General features: G+C 44.2%; 2 protein-coding genes across 2 annotated transcripts; both read left to right on the top strand.

Annotated features, from left to right (window-relative positions):
- Positions 1–343: 343 nt before the first annotated feature.
- On the top strand, positions 344–10,993 carry LRIT1 (leucine-rich repeat, immunoglobulin-like and transmembrane domains 1). Its single transcript, XM_014940399.1, has 3 exons — positions 344–613; positions 4,214–4,519; positions 7,020–10,993. Exons 1-3 carry the CDS (start codon positions 412–414, stop codon positions 8,000–8,002), a joined length of 1,491 nt encoding a protein of 496 aa, XP_014795885.1. The 5' UTR covers positions 344–411; the 3' UTR covers positions 8,003–10,993.
- Positions 10,994–15,594: 4,601 nt separating this feature from the next.
- LRIT2 (leucine-rich repeat, immunoglobulin-like and transmembrane domains 2) lies at positions 15,595–19,213 on the top strand. The gene is made up of 3 exons (XM_014940408.1): positions 15,595–15,839; positions 16,232–17,013; positions 18,402–19,213. The coding sequence occupies exons 1-3, from the start codon at positions 15,595–15,597 to the stop codon at positions 19,211–19,213; spliced, it is 1,839 nt and encodes a 612-aa protein (XP_014795894.1).
- Positions 19,214–19,232: the final 19 nt, after the last annotated feature.

Raw genomic sequence — 19,232 nt, 5'->3', positions numbered from 1 at the left:
ATGTAGAGATTGGCAGTAAGACAGACATGACTAGAAGAAAGCTTGTGAAAAAAAGAAAAGCAGATTGAAATCTTGCATTAAAAGAAAATTTCAAAACCTTTTCAAAGTACAAGAAAGTCACATCTGTGTTTGTGTTTCCCCACCAGGACAGTGTTGTGCAATGACCCGGAGATGACTCTCACTCCTGTGAACATCCCTGTCGATACGTCCAAGCTTCGGATAGAAAAGACAGCCATCCGCAGGGTGCCCGGAGAGGCTTTCCACGGGCTCCACAACCTGGAATACCTCTGGATGCCCTATAACTCCCTGGCCAGCCTCAGTGGGATCACCTTCAAGGGCCTTCGTCGCTTGCAGGAGCTGAGGCTGGATGGGAACGACTTAATATCATTCCCCTGGGAAACCCTGGCTGACATGCCACAGCTAAGGCTTCTGGATTTACACAACAACGAACTTACCTCAATCCCTCCGGATGCTGCTCGTTATGTCAAGAATATCACATACCTGGATCTGTCTAGCAATAAACTGATGACTCTTCCTCAGGCTCTTATTGCCACCTGGGCCAACCTCCAGGCCGTCCCTTACTTCCCCAACGATAACTCCAAGATCATCCTAGGTAAGAGAAGCGCCTGCCATTTTGCAGGGGGTACAAATGTCAAGGGCTCTGCATCTTATTGCAGCGTTTTCACCCACTGTGGTTACCACAGCAAGTACACTGCTGTGTACAATTTAATATCTCATATAAAGTGTCCAAATTCATTTACATATTAACAAACTCACCTCAGGCTCCCCACACCCAGCTTATTATACCATAAACTTCATCACCTGCTTGAATCTTTTAACACAAAAACAGTCACTCTTGCTCAAGCCCTTTTTATTTATTGATACTGCCATTTATGACAGAAATATAAATAAGGTTAGAGCTCCACATCATTCATGTGCTCTTTTCTAATAGCAGTTATTATGGAATTGATCCATTTTAAGCAGCATTAAATAAAAAGATGGATATTTATTAGGTTCAAATTAAAGAGGAATAAAGCCATCACTGAGCATAAAATCTAGGTCAGGACTGCCAGTTTGTGTCTTTCCAGAGTCTTGTTTATCTGTTCACCGAGAATTAAATCCTAGTCTCCCTGAAGTCACCAAAATAGGGTAGCTTCAAGGGCAGCTATAAAGTTACAGGAATCCACTTTTTTTTGTGTGACAATTCTGGGCTCCTCTGAAGTATGGCTTTTGGACAGTTGTCCATTTTGGTGTCAGAAGTCATATTAACAGATGACTGTCTCGAATCCTCTCAGTTGCAGTATCCCCAGATGAGGGTTCGAGCACATTTTCTAGTTCAGGGGATTACTACTCAGCCTTTTAGCCATCGTGCACTGGTTCAAATCCACAGCAGGTTGATGATGGTACAGAGTTGTTGCCATCTGCTGTCTTCACTTGCTGTGAGCTGACCCAGCTCCACTGACTGTGTTTGATCTGCGGGGTGTGTGCATCTGTGTGTACTGCCTCAACAGCCACGGATGTGAGTTCAGGCACTCACTGATAATCTCATCAGAGATGTTGCAGGTTTTCTCTTACTCTGGAAAGTACCCACTGCTCTTTGTTCTCTGGATAAATTTAGGGTGGTAAAGTTTTTAAAACCAGATTGCAGTGGAAAGAGACACGTGACTTTAAAAAGATTCAAATTACCACCTACAAAGCTTTAATGTCCTTAGTAGATAAGGTTTCATTAGCATCAGGAGAGGAGCAGGTGTTTTGTCATCTTATTTTGCCAGATGTGGTATCATGTTCTTTAAGTCAAAGCTGGCTCTTTGGGATTGCCCATTTCATTTGTGGCATGACAAGACACTACTTAAATCATACTCTTTTCTTTATTTAATTTTTAGAGTCAAGTTACATGTAAAAATGTTATTCCATTCAATATAGATTAGGAGAGTATTTTATCGAGAAGAACAGATCATGCCTTGATGCTTGTGGCCAACCTGGGTGTTTACGTAGCCAGCTGTGCACAGGTTGCTTGTGCCAGGATTCTAAAAAATTAATGTAGGGAAATGAGTATAATCCTAAGATTAATACAGTAATGTATAGACACTTCAGCTCCTAGATCCTATCCTGCTGACACCCATAGGGACCAGGTGTATGAAACACATGTCCCTCGCAGGAGCAGAATGGGAGAACACAGCTGCACATTTCTATTTCACTCTGCCCATGACTCTTTCTCATGGAGGTATAAAAAAATCCATGAATAATAAAGAGTCAACCCAGTCCCTTCTTTTGTCTACAGTGCATCATTGCGACTCCTTTTCAGAGCCCTTGCTTGTAGACTACTTCAAGAAGTACTTGTAGCTGTAGCTTGCTGGCTGATAGTCTGTGCCAGGGCTGTAAGCTTTCACACATGAGGGTTGCCCACGTGAGCCCACAGCACTGTGCCGTACGGGGCAGGAAAGGGCTCACTGGGACTTTGGGGGTGCCATGACATCACTCGGGGCTGGGGCACCTGTCAGGGAATCTGGAATAAATTCTTATCTAGTGCATGAAATCAGAAGTAAGCTGCTAGCAAAAATGCCATAAAATGGCGAAGTTAAGCTCCGAACTTTCATTCTTTATAATCCCCTTAACTTTAATGCATTAATTTTTAATGAATGCTCTCCCACCAAGGTCCACCACTTTCAGACCCCTTCCAAGCCTGGTTAGGATGGTATGCAATGGTATCAGCAAGAGATTTTTCAGCAGCCTTTAAAACAGTTTATTTGAGACCTCAGGGGCTTTTAATTGACCCTGTGTTTCTGTTGAGCAAATTTGAGCAGCTCCTTGATCATCATGGAGCCTTGTGGTGCACCCTCTGTGCTTGTGTCAAAACTTGTTCTTGCTGGAAAGCTGCTGCTTGCATGACTACTGCTGCAGTGTGCCAGTGGCCAGGAAGAGCGGGCACCCTAGGGTAGGCAGCTGTTGTTTCCTCCTGCTAGGAGTTGAGGGAGTATTAGTACTCTCTACTTTCAGGGAGATGCCAGCCCTGAGCCATGTTCTCGCGGAAAAGAGGAGGTGAAGCCCCCTTGGAGGGAGCAGAGCTCACTCCTGTGGCAGGCAGGAGGCGTGGAACACCGTGCTCCTGCCTCAGGCTTCAAGTGCATTCCTGGGGTTAGGTGTATAAAAATCCCCGGTGCCAATTCTGGTAGCTAAAGTTGTTAGAGACCATAAACTGTCCACAGGACAGGTGAATGTGAATATCTGTAAGAAGGATGACACAGATTTAATCAGAATGCAGTAACTTCTGTTCCTGCATTGCCCTAGTTTCTATTTTGCTTTTTCAGTACCATCTTCACAGGTCTATTTTTAATAGAGTAATGTCTCGTTTTTTCAGAATTTGAATTCAATGAGCACACACTGTGAGAGCAGAAAAAAGAGAAACATTCTGGGACTCTGAAGCAGGAGTGCATTCTTCAATATACCCATTTCTATGTGTATATTCTTAATGCAATTGTTGTCTATTTGTGTTGTTTTACATACCATAACATGTATATTCTTCAGTTTACTCCTTAAAACAGTTCTTTCATCTTATGCAGTGTAAATTAGCTTTTCAGGTGAAACAACTAATTACTAAAATAATGGAAAAATGCCTTAGAATAACAAGGCGGAAAGAGAACTCTTACAGTCAGGTAGGATCACCTACCTATTGCAGTCTTGACAGTTGGCCTGATAATCTGTCTAGTATTTTAATAACCTCCAGTGAGAAGAATTTCCTAGCCTGTCTAAGGAAGAGACTGCATAGTCTCTTCACACCAAAAAAATCCACACCCCAAAACAAACCAACCTTCTCCTATGGCTACTTGTTTTTTCCATCCTGGAACCAAATGTGTTTATAATAACTACTTGTTTTGCTTCTTTACATGCATAAATAGTGATGTTTTCATTATATGAATAATCCTGCTGTGAATTTAATGAATATGATTTCGGCTCCAGATTTTGAGATACCTTAGCAAGCCATATTTATTCCTTTCTGCTAACTAGCAACTGTGGGATCTGTCAAGCTCAGCCAACAGCAGCAAGGGGCTGTTGGGACACCACCACCCCCTGCATACCCCTGCGTATGCACAGGCAATCCTTGCTGGGTAGATTAAGAGCCTGTCACAGTTTGTCCTCCTGAAAAAGACAAACAAAAATAGCAGAAACAGAATGTGCTGTTGGAGTGACTTAGTGCTCTGATTTATTTTGACAGGCTTGCAAGACAATCCTTGGGTATGTGACTGCAGTCTGTATGAAATGGTCCATTTCCTAAATTTCCAGTCTCCTAACATAGCATTCATTGAGCCCAGGCTGAAGTGCTTCACCCCCCGGAGCCTTGCAGGAGTCTTCTTCAGCCAAGTTGAGCTAAGGAAGTGTCAAAGCCCTGTTGTACATACATCCGTGGCCAAAGTGAAGACCATCCTGGGCAGCACTGTGCTACTGCGATGTGGGACAACCGGGGTGCCCATTCCTGAGCTCAGCTGGAGAAGAGCTGATGGTGCTCAGCTGAACGGCACAGGTGAGTTTGGTTTAAGCTTTTCTCGTACAGAGGGAATGGATGAAGGAGACCTGCACCTTTATTTTCTACAGACTGTACAGCAAATGGAAGCTTCTATGGCAATAGATCCTTCCCACTGATAAAAGACCCAAAAAAAGAAAGCAGTGCAAAAATAAGATGCACTCTAATCCACAATAGTAGCATGTGTAATTCACTATAGCATTGTAATTTTCTGTAGACTATAAAATTATTTACATGTTGATGTAAATCTAATCAGATAAATGTATACTATCATGTATAAAAAACTGGTTTTGTTTTGTTTCATAACAATGGTGGTGGTGCTGAGATGAATGAAGCAACTTTCCACAAATCTGTTAGAGCTGAAGAAATGAAATATGTCCAGCTGTAGCAAGAGGCTGGTTATTTAGTTATTCAGTCACTGAAAAGGCTTCCCACTGAATTATTTTATGGGTCTCTGAGAGTAATGATAAGCTACTATTAATCAGTTAGTAAACATGTCTGGCAGAGAGATGTCTGACATGAATTCCACTGGGATTCAAATCTGCTGTAGCAAAGAAAGAAAAGATTGAAAACATGCAACTTTACTGATATATTAAAAGAGAGAAGAGCCACTGAAGTGCTGAAGGATACAATACTTCAGTGACAATGCTTCCAAGAACTAACTAATTTCTGAAGGTTCATTTCTGACAAGATTTCTTGGGGGGGGAAAATGTGGGAGAAATGCTGACCAGGTTCCTCTTCTGTGCTCACCCCTCTTGTGGGGGAAGCCTTCAACTGCTGTTCTTGTGATGGATCATGTTTTCATTTTGATTCACAAGAATAATTGGACTCAAACTTGCCATGTTGGCCCTTGAACATTTTTGGAATTTAGGGAAGAAACCTTTGCTGCACTTGAGGCAGTCATCCTTAGCTTTTTGCCCTACAGGATTTAGATCAGAACCTGAACCTACATCCCTCCAGCCGCCTCTAATGCTACTGTCTCCCATATGGCCCTGACATAGAGGGTCTAAACTCAGCAGAGAAATCACTAAGTACGGGGGCTGATCTTCAAAGGGTTACTGGGCTCCTCAGTGCCTAGAAACAGGGGAGAGAGCATTTTTCTTTCACAGCAACAGAACCACTTGTAATAAATATCCTTTTTTGGGGATCTGCACAAGTCATTGCTCTGTTGTGCATGGCGTGCAGGATGTAGCAGAGCCAGTCCTTATAATCATCATGTCTACCCATTGCGCTGCAAACATCCCTCCTACACTTGAAAAAGAACCACAACAAAAAGTAAAACAGAATGCTTTCCCAAAAGCGTATGTTGCATTTACTTTGAGCTGCAACTGAGAATGATGTATTTTGTGCCCTTAAATCAGACTTTAGCACCTTTCAATAAAGTTGGCTGAAAATATACATTATTTCTCAGCAATGGCAGCTTCTCTGCCAATGCTATAATATGACTGTTTGAAATGTTAGAAATTGAAAGGAGTGAGAAACAGCCCACAGCCTGTATGTATGGGGAAGTGCCACAGGAAGACCGGTAGTTTTATGTTTTTAATATACCCGTTCAGTAAATAATTAAACTGACAAAGTAACTTCTGCTGCCAGTGTAACTCCCCACCTTTGAAATGTACCCTGGTTGCCAAGGCTGGATTCTGACCCCATGAGGGCTTGGGAGAAGTTTGCATCTTGTCTTACCTTTGCCTTTCAGACATCTCCCTGGTTTACCTTTAAAGTGGGAGAGGGCAGAGATAGTACATGCTCATCCTAAGGAGGCTGGTAAAACAATGAAGAAGGTGCTTTACCCTTCTGCATGATCTCAGCTCTTATTTTCTGCACAAACAGAAAAAAGAAAAAAAAAAAAAAAAGAAGCTAGTTTTAGCCTGTTGGTAAACCAAGTGAGAAAATCAACACTCAGCTGTGTTCATACCGTTCAGTGCTAAGTGATCAAAATTTCCCTGTGTTTGGCTCAATATAAAACCCTGCACTAATTTAGCAGTAAAAGGGATATTATTTTTCAGCTATTTTTCTCCATATCCTCTAGACTAGTCCATATATGGTTTTTAGAAGATAATCTCTGCTGTTTGTATTTTCTGTTACTCAGAGGACCACATAGAATGTTCAACTAGGTTGTGTTACTGCCTACTCCTTCCACTCTTTTAAGTATTTTACCTACATAAGCGCTTCTAAGCTTTTTTTGGTTTGTTTGTTTGTTTTAAATGGAAGAACCTTTCCTGTTTCGTTTTCAACCTGTATGTGAATTGGGAGGAAATAGCATCAAAAATTTCACATATATTCAGTCTGAAGCAGTGTAAATCCTAACATAACCCAAGTTTAGCATTTGTGTCCTTTTCCTGGATTTACTTTGATTTTGTGACGTCCTTGGTGACAAAAAAGAAATTATGTCTACTGTGCTGAGCAAACATTTGGCTGATTTAATCTTAATATTTTACAAAACATGTTCTTAATTCTATTTATTATTGACTGTTTATTTTACATTTTTCCTTTCCTGCAGTTCACCAAGAGATTTCCAGTGATGGGATGAGCTGGTCTATTCTGGGCCTGCCTGTAGTCTCTTATCTTGACTCTGGAGAGTACATCTGTAAGGCAAAGAATTTTCTGGGGGCAACAGAGGCGTTCATATCTCTCATCATCACGGACTCAGAAAGCACAGATGACCCCAACACTAACGCCAAAGGCACATGGAGCGGGAAGGCGAGTGGGATGGAGGCAGCTGCCTACAATGACAAGCTAGTGGCAAGGTACGTTATCACCACCTCCACCATGCCTACCCTGGGGGCTGGAGTGGGCACTGGAGAGGGCCTCCTCCCAGATGTGGCCCAAGATAGCAACCCCGGAAACCTGCTGGTGAGCCCTCCTACTGGTCAGCAGGAGCCAGAGCGAATTGTGAGGTCCGTCAGGGTGATAGGAGACAGCGATCAGAGTATCACCTTGGCCTGGAAGGCACCTCTGGCAAAGAACACGACAGTGTTCAGTGTCCTCTACGCCATCTTTGGAGAGAGAGACATGCGGCGGATCAACGTGGAGCCAGGGAAGACCAAGGTCACCATTTATGGGCTGCTGCCAAAGACCAAATACATTGTGTGTGTCTGTGTGAAAGGGCTGATCCCCAGGAAGGAGCAATGCATCATATTTTCTACTGATGAAGTTGCCAGTGCGGGAGGCACCCAGAAGCTCATCAATGTGGTTGTCATCAGCGTGGCCTGTGTCATTGCTGTTCCTCTCACACTGGTGGTCTGCTGTGGAGCGCTGAAAAGGCGCTGCAAAAAATGCTTTGTGAGGAAACCCAAGGAAATTCAGGAGTCCTATGTCACCTTTGAAAGCCTGTCTCCTGGGGCCAAGGCGAAAGGTGTGGAAGGGGAATACTTGACTAGACATACCCCTGATGAGTCAAACAGGCTGCTGTCTGCCCGATCCAGCGTGGACTCAGAAGCAATACCAAAGATAGAGGGCCAACCTAACGAATACTTTTGCTGATAGTAACCGGCTGATGGTCAGCTCGTGAGGTGGAAAGCACATGGCTGTATGTACAACTCTCTGCTCCAGCCCTGCAGGCCCCCCTGTCAGTGCTGCTGTCTCCTACATGTTCTGGAGAAGGATGCAAGAGTGTAAATGGTGCCCAGACTTTACAGAAACATGTGCTAATCCCACATGGGGTTTGCTGTTTTGTACCAGTCAAAAGCTTCTATGATATTTGCCTCATTCTCATGGACCACTTTTATTTTCGTAAAATGAAGCATACACACTGAGTGTGAGGACATTAAGCAACATTCCTGAGTGCGCTCTGCTTGGTGTTATTTAGTATCTGCTCTGCAATATGCTAAGTATTTCATTCTCAGCTCTTTTGATGTTCTTTTGGTTGACAAACAGGGGAGCGTTTAGTAATTTTAATATAAATAGCTATAAAGGTGAAGATTGAAAGTCTCACCTCTCACATCTCCCATGTTTGCATGAAACATGCAGCTTGATACTTAATAGATCACTAAAAGTTGATGTACAGCAAACCTTTCTAGTATGTCCAACATAACAAGAGCTCTCTGCTCTGAATTCAGAGAAATGTGCAAAGGAGATAGAAATCAAGAGACAAACCCCAATCCACTCCTAAAAATACATAATAGAGAGCATTTTGTGATTGCATTTTGCCCCTGAACACTATTCTTAAGATTTTCTTAAAACAACAGTACCAAGCAGATCTTTCAGTATCAGGCCTAGCTGACATTTTCTAGCTGTATTGTAATTAGTAGAGTATGTTGTAGATCAGCTGTGCTAGTTAAAAATCATATAATATCCCACTCTGCAAATCGTGTGTGGTGTTGTAGTGCTTTGTAACCATACTGAAAAGCCCACATTAGACAGTTCTGCAAAAATCTCTCAGACCAGCCCTGTCATTGCTGCCGGCTCTCCTGACAGAACTGGTGGTGAAGACCAGAGGGCTGAACCACACACTTGCTGTTTGGTCATGAAAATGCCTTGCTCCATGCAGAGCAGGGGTATGTGATACGGTGGTAGACCCCTGGCCAGGCACACATCAGCCATACCACGGCATCAGTGGCAGCAGAGGCTCAGTGTGGACTTTCAGGTTTCAAACATTTACAAGTTTAAGAACCCTGAAAAACCCCTAATATTCATCTAAATGTACTTTCATATCCAGGGTGAGCTAATCAAGTATTTAAGTCCTGCAGCTCCACTGGAATTTGGATCTGAGTGCTTATCACAAGGCAATTCCCAGCTGTATAATTTTCCACTCCAGTCCCTCATGTAGTAATGCTGTATATAGTGTTTTTCGCTTTGTAATAAATACTCTTCATGAAGAAAATTATATATGTTCTGCCAAATGTTGAATGGGAGGGTTCCAGCCAAGTTGAAATGATAACTGATAAACCTTGCTGAATTGTTTTGAAACGTGTATTTCTAAATGTATTGGAAGGATCTCTACTCACATTCTGGCATGTACATACAGCGTGGGTTAGCAAAATTCTCTGGTTGGAATGGAAACCTGTATGGATTTTGCAAGTCTTCCTTGTACAGAAAGTTTCAGTTATGTCAGATTACTTGGCCTGATGGAAAAAACAAGTCATTTGATCTCAACATAAATAATAGCAACTGGGTATACATGACAATAGTTTCTGATAGGACTCCCTGTATTCCTTACATTAATGAGAAAGAGTATTGGGAGAATTTGTCAATCCTTGTATAAAAGAATGCATGCTACTTCTATCACTGGACTGCATAGATTTTTAGGTTTACAAATAACATTTTGCAAAATTATGTATTTTAATACAAAGAATTAATTGATGAAATATGTAGTATGTAATAGAACTATTACTTATTTATACAGTTGCATTTCCCAGGATGATTTTTAGAGTCTCTCTCCAAGGTAGAACAAAACCAGTCTTCCAATATGGGATGAATTACAGGGATTGCTGTATTATTGAGCCTGATTCCTTCCAACATCTGCAGCAGTATCACTGCGCTGTGCAGAAATGACATGGCCCTGGATGGATAAGCTAGCCCTGAAGAATCAAGGCTCTTCTGCAGTGAACAGAGTGGACCAACTGCCCAAGGACTTTCCCGTAAGTCTGGTTTTCAGGAGCTGACTGGGAAGGGGAAGTATTTACCCTCTGGCTGCCTGGAGGCATGAGCTGGGTACTTGGTCACATCCAGCCCTGGTGAGGAGCAGCTCTCACCTGCTCCATCGGTGCGTGCTCTGCCCCATGGGCTGTGAGTTGGCAATGGAAAAGGCAGTGGCTGGGCCTGTGCTGTTGCTCTGTGCTTGTGGGGAGGGTAGGATGGAGAGGCCACACTGTGACATTCACTGTGGATGTGTTGAGTTTTATGGACTCTACTGGGTATTTTTTGCACTTTGAATAAATAGGGATCCCAAGTAGAAGAAACATGATTTTTCTTTTCTGTTTCCTATGGTTGTTCTCACTGTCTCGTAGGTGAGACATCACCATTTAGTGTCTCAACAGCTGCTGCTCCAAAACAGGCCTCTCTCTCTATTGCACTGATGGTTCACACAAAATAGGCAATAGATAGAAACTTGCATAAGCTTTGTGTCATCTAGTGTCAGTCAGAAGAGAAACCCTGTACTTGCTAAGCTGCTGGTGAAATTTCAAACCATTAAACTGATTTTCTTCTGAATGTGACTTTCAAGTCTCTGGGTCAGGTTTTTCAGTGGTATGAGGCATGTAAAGAAGCAGATAAATACCATGCTGGATTTTTCTTGTTGTTTTAACCGAAGGGGTGTTAGGCACCTAGTTTCAGCAGGGTTAACTCGGGCAGACTCTGGTCATAAGACATGTGAAAGGAGCTGGCTCAGAGTTCAGGCAAGGAGAATATTTATCCCTGGAAGCAATTTCTTACTTGGTTAAAGTCAGACTTTGGGCAAACATGGGGTGTAGAAAATGAAATCAAAACCTGAATAGCTTTTGGAATTACTGCATTAGTAGCATTTTAAATTTTTTTTTGACACTTTGTAATGTTTGGTTTTCTTTTTCCCTAGAAAGTATTTCCACTGTTACTAATCTCTTTTTGTCAGGTTTTGACTAATCTGTTGCTTTTTGGGGTCTATTTCAAATATTTTGGCACCATCAAGCAATGTATTTTGCAATCTCTTGGAGTACAATGTTCCCTACTTTTACTATTAAACCATTTTAAAATTCATTCTTGAATGAGTGTTGGACTACTTCAGGAATACTTAGGAATAAAGTAATTTCACACCTGCTTTACGCAGGAGGTTGTGCCAGTGGCCTGGGCTGAGTGCTTTGGGGAGCAGTATGAGTGACTCCTTAATGGGCATGTCATGGGATATATAACAAAGTCAAGCTCCCCCTTCCACAGCAGCTTTTTATACTTATTTTGGAAATCAGATTAGTTTAAAATTGAAAAAGTTAAGTATGACTTTCAAAAAGAAGGTAATAGTGTTTTTAAAATCAATCCAGATAGCTCTGAACTGCACTGAAAAGTTGTTATTATTTCTTTTTCTTACAAGGATCTGGTGAAAAGCAGCTACCAAAATGAAGGAACTGAGCAGAATAGAAATGAAATAATGTGCCCAAAGTAATTAAAAGGGAGTACTCCAAGTAGTTGAAGTGAAGAAGAAATATAAAAAAAACATGTTGAAGCTTTGAAACATGTTTTTTCAAGCATCTTAAAAAGTGTACAACTCTGGTAAGTAGATCCAGACAAAGGCTAATACTGACTCTGCAATTTTTTTAATGCCACATATGTATAAAAATGCCACAAATGCAAAATAATGTTCAGGCTGACAAACACCTTATTTCCACAATGTGGAAATCAAACGTGTTGGAAGGCTATAATTGCATTAAGTGTAGTCACTTTCACATTTATTTCTGTGTGCCCAGAAAGAATAGGTTAAAACATCTTTAAATGATTAAAAAGTGTAGGACACACAAATGTGCATGTGCGTATATATGAATTGTGGAAAAACCCAGAAGAATACAAAAGTATCAAGAAGGACAGTAAAACATTTTTCAAGGTATTTTCAAATGTGAATGGGCATTGAAGAATGACTTTGAAAGTATTCCAATAGTAAAATAAAATCTAAAGGTTAAAAAGCTCCTGAAGAAGCTGCTATCAAAGTCCTTCAATGTCAGAGTGTTCTGGGAATGTCTGAAAAGTTTCAGGATGTGTTTAATCAACACTCGGTGCTACAGTACTGTGCTTTAGTGGGAACTTCTCCAGCTTTAAAGTCCATGAGTAGAATTGTTGTCCAAAACAGAGCAAAAGAATTAGCCCCCACTTTACTGTCCTATTACTCAGAATTAAAAAGAAATAATGTAGCAATTGCCAGTAAAGCTTCAAGCTGATGAGGAATAAGCATGTACACCCCAGAGGGCAGGACTAGGAGCATCTCAGAGGTGGCAGCGAGCCTTGGAGTGGTGCCTGTGTTTCCGGAGGGGTAGGGCTGCTGGAGGTGACATGGGGCTGCTGCAGTCGCACCCCACTGGAGCACATTGGCCCTTGGCCCCTGGTTTTGATGTGGGAGACAGACTCTGCTCCTGCCCTGCGGTGCCCCTTTGCCAGCTCTCTATGGGATTTGCTGTAGTGGAGTTGAAGTTGTGGTGCCCAAGGGGACCCTGCCAGGGGCGTTGGGGTGCTCCAAAGAAATTGAGGAAAGACCTGCAAGCTTGTACAGCTGCTGTTGTTGGAAGTTTGTGAAAGAAAAGTCTTATTTACCTTTTTTCACGTCACCTTCCCCTTTGTTCAAAGCTGCTTTTTCAAGCCTGTACCATTTGGTGTTACATGCGCCGTATCTGAAATGCCCAACTGCAGCCTTCACCTCGTATGGCCTCCCCAGCAGGGATTTATAACGTTGATAGCCCTGGCAGAGGGACTGCAATTGCAAAGCATCATCCCGGACTTCATTTCTTACAGACCTGTGTGTGTCTGTCATTCCAAGATGGAGTTTGACTCCCTTGCCATCGCTGGGAACACGCAGTGGGCGTCCTTTTGGTGTTTGCTTTGGCAATAAGCACAGTCTCTTAAACTCCACTTCCCATAGATTAGCAGACAATGTCTCTATGGAGATTTATTTTGACAGCTTGGGTTTTAGACAGCTTGTTCTGCATTTTGGCTTTGGCCAGGATGCCACATGACATTAAAGAGGAGCTGAACTGAGTGGACATCTGCTGTCACAAAAGTGACCATTAAATTTACAGGCAGGCATAAACTGGGCTGAATTAAAAAGGCAACAAAATCCCACTCCAGTAGGGAACATAATGGCTGCAGCTAACACAGTTTGGGGGATTTTTTTTGCTTTTTTTCCTTTCTTTTCTTCCCCCCTGCTACCCTAGAGAGTGGATTGACTCTCTACCTACTAATTCATGTGGTTTTTGGTAAGTAATTCACTACGAGTTTCTCAGGTTAATACTGGACCTTTTGAGTTGCAGTTGGGGTTTGGGAATATTTAGAGAAATGTCCTCTCAAGCAGCAAATACATATCAGCCTGAAAACAGCCAGAGCATTGGCCCAGGGTACTGACTGACACCACTCTTTAAAAGGCCATTTTCTGGCCCTGTAGAAGATAGGTGGGACTGGGAGGAGAGCTCACATGAGAAAGAAAACAACTATAATTCTTTTTCTGTTAATCAACTCATTTATTTAAATTAATGTATTTCTTTCTAGCAGAGAAGCCTAGATGAAATTTTACTTGCTGCATCCCAGGCCATTGGACATTATTATGCACCTATTACTGTGCCCAAAGATGTACATGGGGGGAACCACCAAGAGTTTTTACTCTCTATATAAATTTGTTAATAAATAGAGCTTTTAATGAAAGATTTTTTTTAAAAAAGTATGGTAGCTGCCACATACTTTAAATATAAGGTGGATATCCCTGAGGAGGGATATAAGGTGGAAAAGGAGGTGCCTTCCCTGCAAGCAAAGGAGTTTTTTGCAAGGTTGGGCTTTAGAAGCGGTGAATCTCTCCTGCTGATCTGCCCAATGCTGGAGACAACCGAGCTGTCCCTGACCCAGCAGCCTCTCCGGTGGCATGTGTGCGGTGCACAAAGTGGATAGTTTTCTAGTGCATTTCCCTTGTCAACTCCATGCACTGATGGGCATCTCCATCACCTCATGAATACCTGACCAGCATGACTGGACAAGGCAATGACCTGGATGGATTCAGCCATTTCTCGCGTCATGGGCATCACCTCTAATGCTGCACACTGCAGTCGGGTGGGGGATCTATAGCTGCTGCATCTGCAGCCTTTCTCCTTCACTCATGGCTTACCAACATGTTAAAATGTAGAATGACATAAAATGTTGAAATATCAAGTACTGCACCATAGACAGATAAGGAATATTTCATCTTAAAAATGCCATACCCTCATAGTTAGACTCTGGGCATAGTGAGCAACAGCAGCCCAGCAGGCCCACCACTCATGGCCTGCTGCTTGTCCACGGGAGGCCATCACAAAGCACTGCAACAATCCCCAGCAGTTTCCCCACCAGTTCATTTTGCCGATTCCCCTTGAAATCAAAGAGCCTGCCGATTTAAAAGCTGCAGAATCAATCCTACATCATCTATAGGCTTACAGTGTCTATGCTATTGCGCACGCCCTGGCAGCCATGTATAGATCTAAGCCCTCACACTATAAATATTTTTCTATCCTGGTCCCGTAGGTTAGAGGTTAAGTAGGTTGAGGCTAATCTTGATTTGTGACCCAGCTTCACATGTGCTGGCGGTGAGGTTAAGCCCTTTTCCAGCGGCAGGCTGCCTTCTGCGGGCTGTAATGAAGCCCATACACACTAGATGGCCCCAGGAGAACGCAGTGCTGCTTGGAAATCATAACCCAAAACTGCTAGATTGGATTAAAAAAAAATTTAAAATCTGGTTACTCCAAAATCCTTCTCATAGAATTATTTAGGCTGAATTTTTCAAGATGACTGAGGGTCAATCAGCATATGTCTTCCAGAGGAAGCCGGAGAACTCAAAATATTGAAATAGCACTGGCATTTTATATTTATACAATAGAGAGTCACTTCAAAAGTATGCTTTTCTCAGAGCAGCCCACAGATTGGCTACTGCTATGTTGCTGTTTTCATTACTAACATGTAAGAATGGAGATGGAGGGGGGAATGATGTTGTTCCAGAGTTAAAAACCAGGGCCATACTTCTTATGTTTCTGTGACAAAGCAACTGAGTTTGGGGAGCAGGTTCCTTGCTCAGCTCATGCAATGGTACACCCTGCACAGAGCTGTGGGCAGGTTTGGGGGGGCTGCAAGATGGCACTATGCACTGCCAGATTACAGCTGTAAAGTCTGGCCCTTGCTGTGGTTTTTCTGCCTTGATAAATGTCATTAAAATACGGGAGATAGATTGAGACAGACTCCCTTGAAAATTTAAAAAAAAAAAAAAAAGAAGTAAATAGGCCTGGTTAACTACATGCAAGGACTTGGGAACAGAAATACTTTTGGCTCCATCTTCATATTACCAACCATATAAAAGTGTCTGTCAGAGTCCCCACAGCTAAAGAATAAATGCCAAGAGTGGTTCCAGGGGTGATTTTTAGCACTTTGACACAGGTTCTGAACCATACTCCATGTCTTCTTTAGGGTCGGGTCCCCAGCAGGATTTATTTCTGCGTCAAGGAAGATTACAGCTAATAGGATTTGCTTCTTGGAGGCTGTTGGCATGTTTGGTGCAAACCTTGCACAGTGCTTTCTTAAAGGAGAATATGGACCCTATTTGTCATATTTTTCTTCTTCTTCTGGCCTTCCACAAGATAAACCCATCTGTTTCATCTTGTGTCACAGGATGCTCTTGCTTTCAAGACAGCTTTGGAAGGTAAGACAGCTCGTTACCCTCCTTGTAGCACCAGCAAAGCAACTCAGAGATTCACAGTATATATTTGCCGATGTTGTGAGCTCCAAAACCGAAGAGGTGGCTGCATGGTGTGCCGCCTCTAATTCTTGACTAGTACTAGCTTGAGCATGGACTGAGGCTTCTTTTATTCTTCTGAGATAAGTAGTTGCACATGTAGCAGTTTTTATGACTTAATTGTAGTCTTTGTGGGAAAATGGGTGTAAAACCAAGCTGAAGGGTGGATGTATGGCTTATGCATATCCTGTATACAATACCTTATAATTATTTAAGTGCTTGTAGATCTGTATAGGGAATGGGTTTGTTAACCATGAATGTAGTGTGTGACCTGGAGAATTTTCTGGTTTCCTCCTTAGGAGTTTGCTGTGCATGTCTGCGCTGCTGAGGCAGATCCCTGCAAACATCCCTCAGGACATGCGGAAAATTAGAATAGAAAATTCTCACCTAACAGAATTGCCTCGTGGGTCTTTTGAGAACGTTAGTGCCTTGGAGTATCTCTGGCTCAACTTTAACAACATCACGGTGATGCACATCAAGAGCCTGGAATATCTGCCGGCACTGAAGGAGCTGCGCTTGCAAGGAAACAAATTAAGTTCGGTGCCATGGACAGTATTTCAAGACACCCCGGCTCTGAAAATCTTGGATCTGAAGCACAACCGGCTGGATGTCCTTCCAGAACACGCACTCCGCTATCTGCCCAACCTGACCTATTTAGATCTATCCTCAAATCAGCTTACTGTCATATCCAGGGATGTCTTCTACAATTGGCCCGTCTACCAGAGAAGCCAGAGGGTGGAGGGGCAGATAGAAGCTATTTCCAACGCTGTCTTGGCCCTTCATGACAACCCCTGGATTTGCGACTGTCGCCTGCGGGGATTTGTCCAGTTTATCAAGTCGGTTGGCCCACCTATTATTCTGATGAATTCCTATTTAACTTGCTCAAGCCCAAAATTCAGGGCAGGGAAGTTTTTTCATGAAGTGGAGCTCAACAGCTGCATGAAGCCCCAGACTTCAGCCCTTGACACCAACCTAACAGTCCCGGTGGGGCTGAACGTCACCCTGACCTGCTTTGTGCAAGCCAGCCCTTCCCCAGCTGTCTGGTGGACTTACACTCTCAAACTTTTAAGGGCGTTTAACGGTAAGAAAAGATTTTTCTTTTTCTTCCTTGTTAAAAAATATGTTCTGTTATTCTGCTTATGGAGGTCTTCAGGCCATCACAGTCACCATACCGGCTCTCAGCCCCTTTAGAGCATCACAGTTATTGTGGTGACAATAATCCAAATAATCTTAATCATCCTATGTGTCTAAGCATGTCTGACCGGCATGAAAAGAGCTGCTTCATGCAGGACATCAGTCAAAGATGAAAGAAGCACAGCCTCATTTTTACACAATTATTTTATGTGTGGCTTTTTAGTAGTAGCTCTTTCATCATGACATATGATGTAAGAACTATTAATAATACATCAGTCATACATACATAATACATTTGTGGTTATCTAGACATGCATATATATTTATGCTGTATATTATATGCTACATATATATGCGGATACACTCTAGATTTGTATGTACACGTGTCTGTACGCGTGCACGCACACTTACATGTTTTACACTAGTTCCGTATGTTTCCTTAAGAAATACCCACACAAACCACAAACCCTGCAGCGCTCTTGTCTCTCTGTGTCCATTCCTGTTTGGCACCCAAATTAGAGGTTGTCATTCTCCGTAAGTCTTGCCTCTTTATATTTTTTATTGAGGCCCTCATAATATGAGGCCTTTTCCTCTGCCTCCTCATCCAGCTTGGCTCTTGCACACTCTCCTTCACGTTTATTTTTACTCAGAGTCTTCGACAGGACAAGTTGCTATTTCCATCAGGTAAGCTAATAACACATACGGACACCACACAGGTTATGTGAGTTCCTAATAAGCCAACGAGCTAAATGAGACAGCATTAGCCCTTAATCCTGGGCTGATATTTGCTTTAATTGCAGCATTGTAGCATCTTCCCACAGCCACAGGCTAAATTAATTACAAACAAGCTTTTCCTAACCACAGCCACGCACCATTATTTGGGCAGGCAACAGGGGGCTTCATACTGTTCTGAGAGCTGCATCTCACATCCAGCCCAACACTCTCTGGCTCCACAAGCCTCTTTTTGGCCCCAGCCTCTTGAAAACGACATTTTTCTGTATTCAATCCTAACAGAGGGACAGAGCACGCAGCCAGAGTGCCGCTGTGCCTCCTGCACCTCAGTGGCTCACCCTGAGCACCCCGATGGCAGGTGGCACATGGGCTGCTCAGTCTCGGTCCCAGTGCATTTATTGCCTTCTGGCCTGGAGAGCCCTTTGCTGACCAGCTCCGTAGGATTCGGCACACTCCCCTGCTCCTCTTCCTTTTTCCTTGGGCAGGGCAGGACCTGCCTGTCCCCCATCCCATATTGGAGTGTTCTTGGGGCTACTCTAAAGGCATGGGGGCTCCTTGCCTGCATGGCCCCCACCTGCTGACACAAATCCCCTCTGCCCGCAGTGTCCACCGAGCCCATCAGCGAGGAGACGGTCCGCTCAGAGCTACTGATCCCAGCGGCGCGGCCAGCCGATGCCGGCAACTACACCTGCACGGCCGCCAACTTCTTGGGCAACGCCTCGGTGTCCATCAGCCTCCGGGTGGGGGCTCCCTGGGCGTCCCCCACCTCTCCAGACTGGGCCCCCATCGCCCCTGCTGAGCCGGGCGCCCATGTGGAGGTGCGCATCGCCAAGCAGACGGTCTACGGCATCACCCTGGAGTGGTTCGCGGCAGCAGCAGCGGCAGCAGAGCCAGGTGAGACCTGGTACACCCTCCTGGTGGGCCGCTACGATGCCGTCCAGAAGGACGCCATCTATATCGGCCCCGGAGTCAACACCTACTCGGTGACCGACCTCCTGCCGGCCACCAAGTACGAGGTCTGCGTGGCCGTGCGCAACCAGGCGCCCCGCAAGGGCCAGTGCGTCGTCTTCGTCACGGGCAGCGACGTCAGCCAGCTGGAGCAGCGCGAGAAGCTCATCCACATCATCGTCATCGTCTGCGCCATGGTGCTGGCCGTGCCCGCCGGCATGTACGCCTGCACCGCCGAGGCCCGCCCCGGCTGCCTGGCACGCTGCCCGGGTGCTTGCCCCCGCCGCCGCCGCCAGGGCCAGGCACAGGGGGCCGGCAGCAAGGAGAGCACGCTGGACAGCCTGCCCGCCGGCAGCGAGGACGGGCTCTGCCGACCCGAGGGTGGCCGTGGTGGCCGGCGGCCACCGGCCCGCGAGGAGCCAGGCAAAGCCCGGCCGCCCCACAGAAACAGCGCTGACCTCTACTAGCCCGGCCCCGGCCGCCCCC

This window comes from Calidris pugnax, unplaced genomic scaffold (assembly GCF_001431845.1).
Source record: "Calidris pugnax isolate Ruff unplaced genomic scaffold, ASM143184v1 scaffold39, whole genome shotgun sequence".
NCBI classification, from domain to species: Eukaryota; Metazoa; Chordata; class Aves; order Charadriiformes; family Scolopacidae; genus Calidris; species Calidris pugnax.
This window is presented reverse-complemented; position numbering and strand designations above follow the sequence as displayed.

What these genes read in the sequence shown, in the direction of transcription:
- LRIT1 (XM_014940399.1), top strand. Translation starts at nt 412, where the DNA reads ATGCCACAGCTAAGGCTTCTGGATTTACACAACAACGAACTTACCTCA. An exon ending in TAACTCCAAGATCATCCTAG is followed by an intron (nt 614 to 4,213) that starts GTAAGAGAAGCG and finishes TTATTTTGACAG; the next exon opens with GCTTGCAAGACAATCCTTGG. An exon ending in TGCTCAGCTGAACGGCACAG is followed by an intron (nt 4,520 to 7,019) that starts GTGAGTTTGGTT and finishes CCTTTCCTGCAG; the next exon opens with TTCACCAAGAGATTTCCAGT.
- LRIT2 (XM_014940408.1), top strand. Translation starts at nt 15,595, where the DNA reads ATGTCTTCTTTAGGGTCGGGTCCCCAGCAGGATTTATTTCTGCGTCAA. An exon ending in TTTCAAGACAGCTTTGGAAG is followed by an intron (nt 15,840 to 16,231) that starts GTAAGACAGCTC and finishes TTTCCTCCTTAG; the next exon opens with GAGTTTGCTGTGCATGTCTG. An exon ending in ACTTTTAAGGGCGTTTAACG is followed by an intron (nt 17,014 to 18,401) that starts GTAAGAAAAGAT and finishes CTCTGCCCGCAG; the next exon opens with TGTCCACCGAGCCCATCAGC.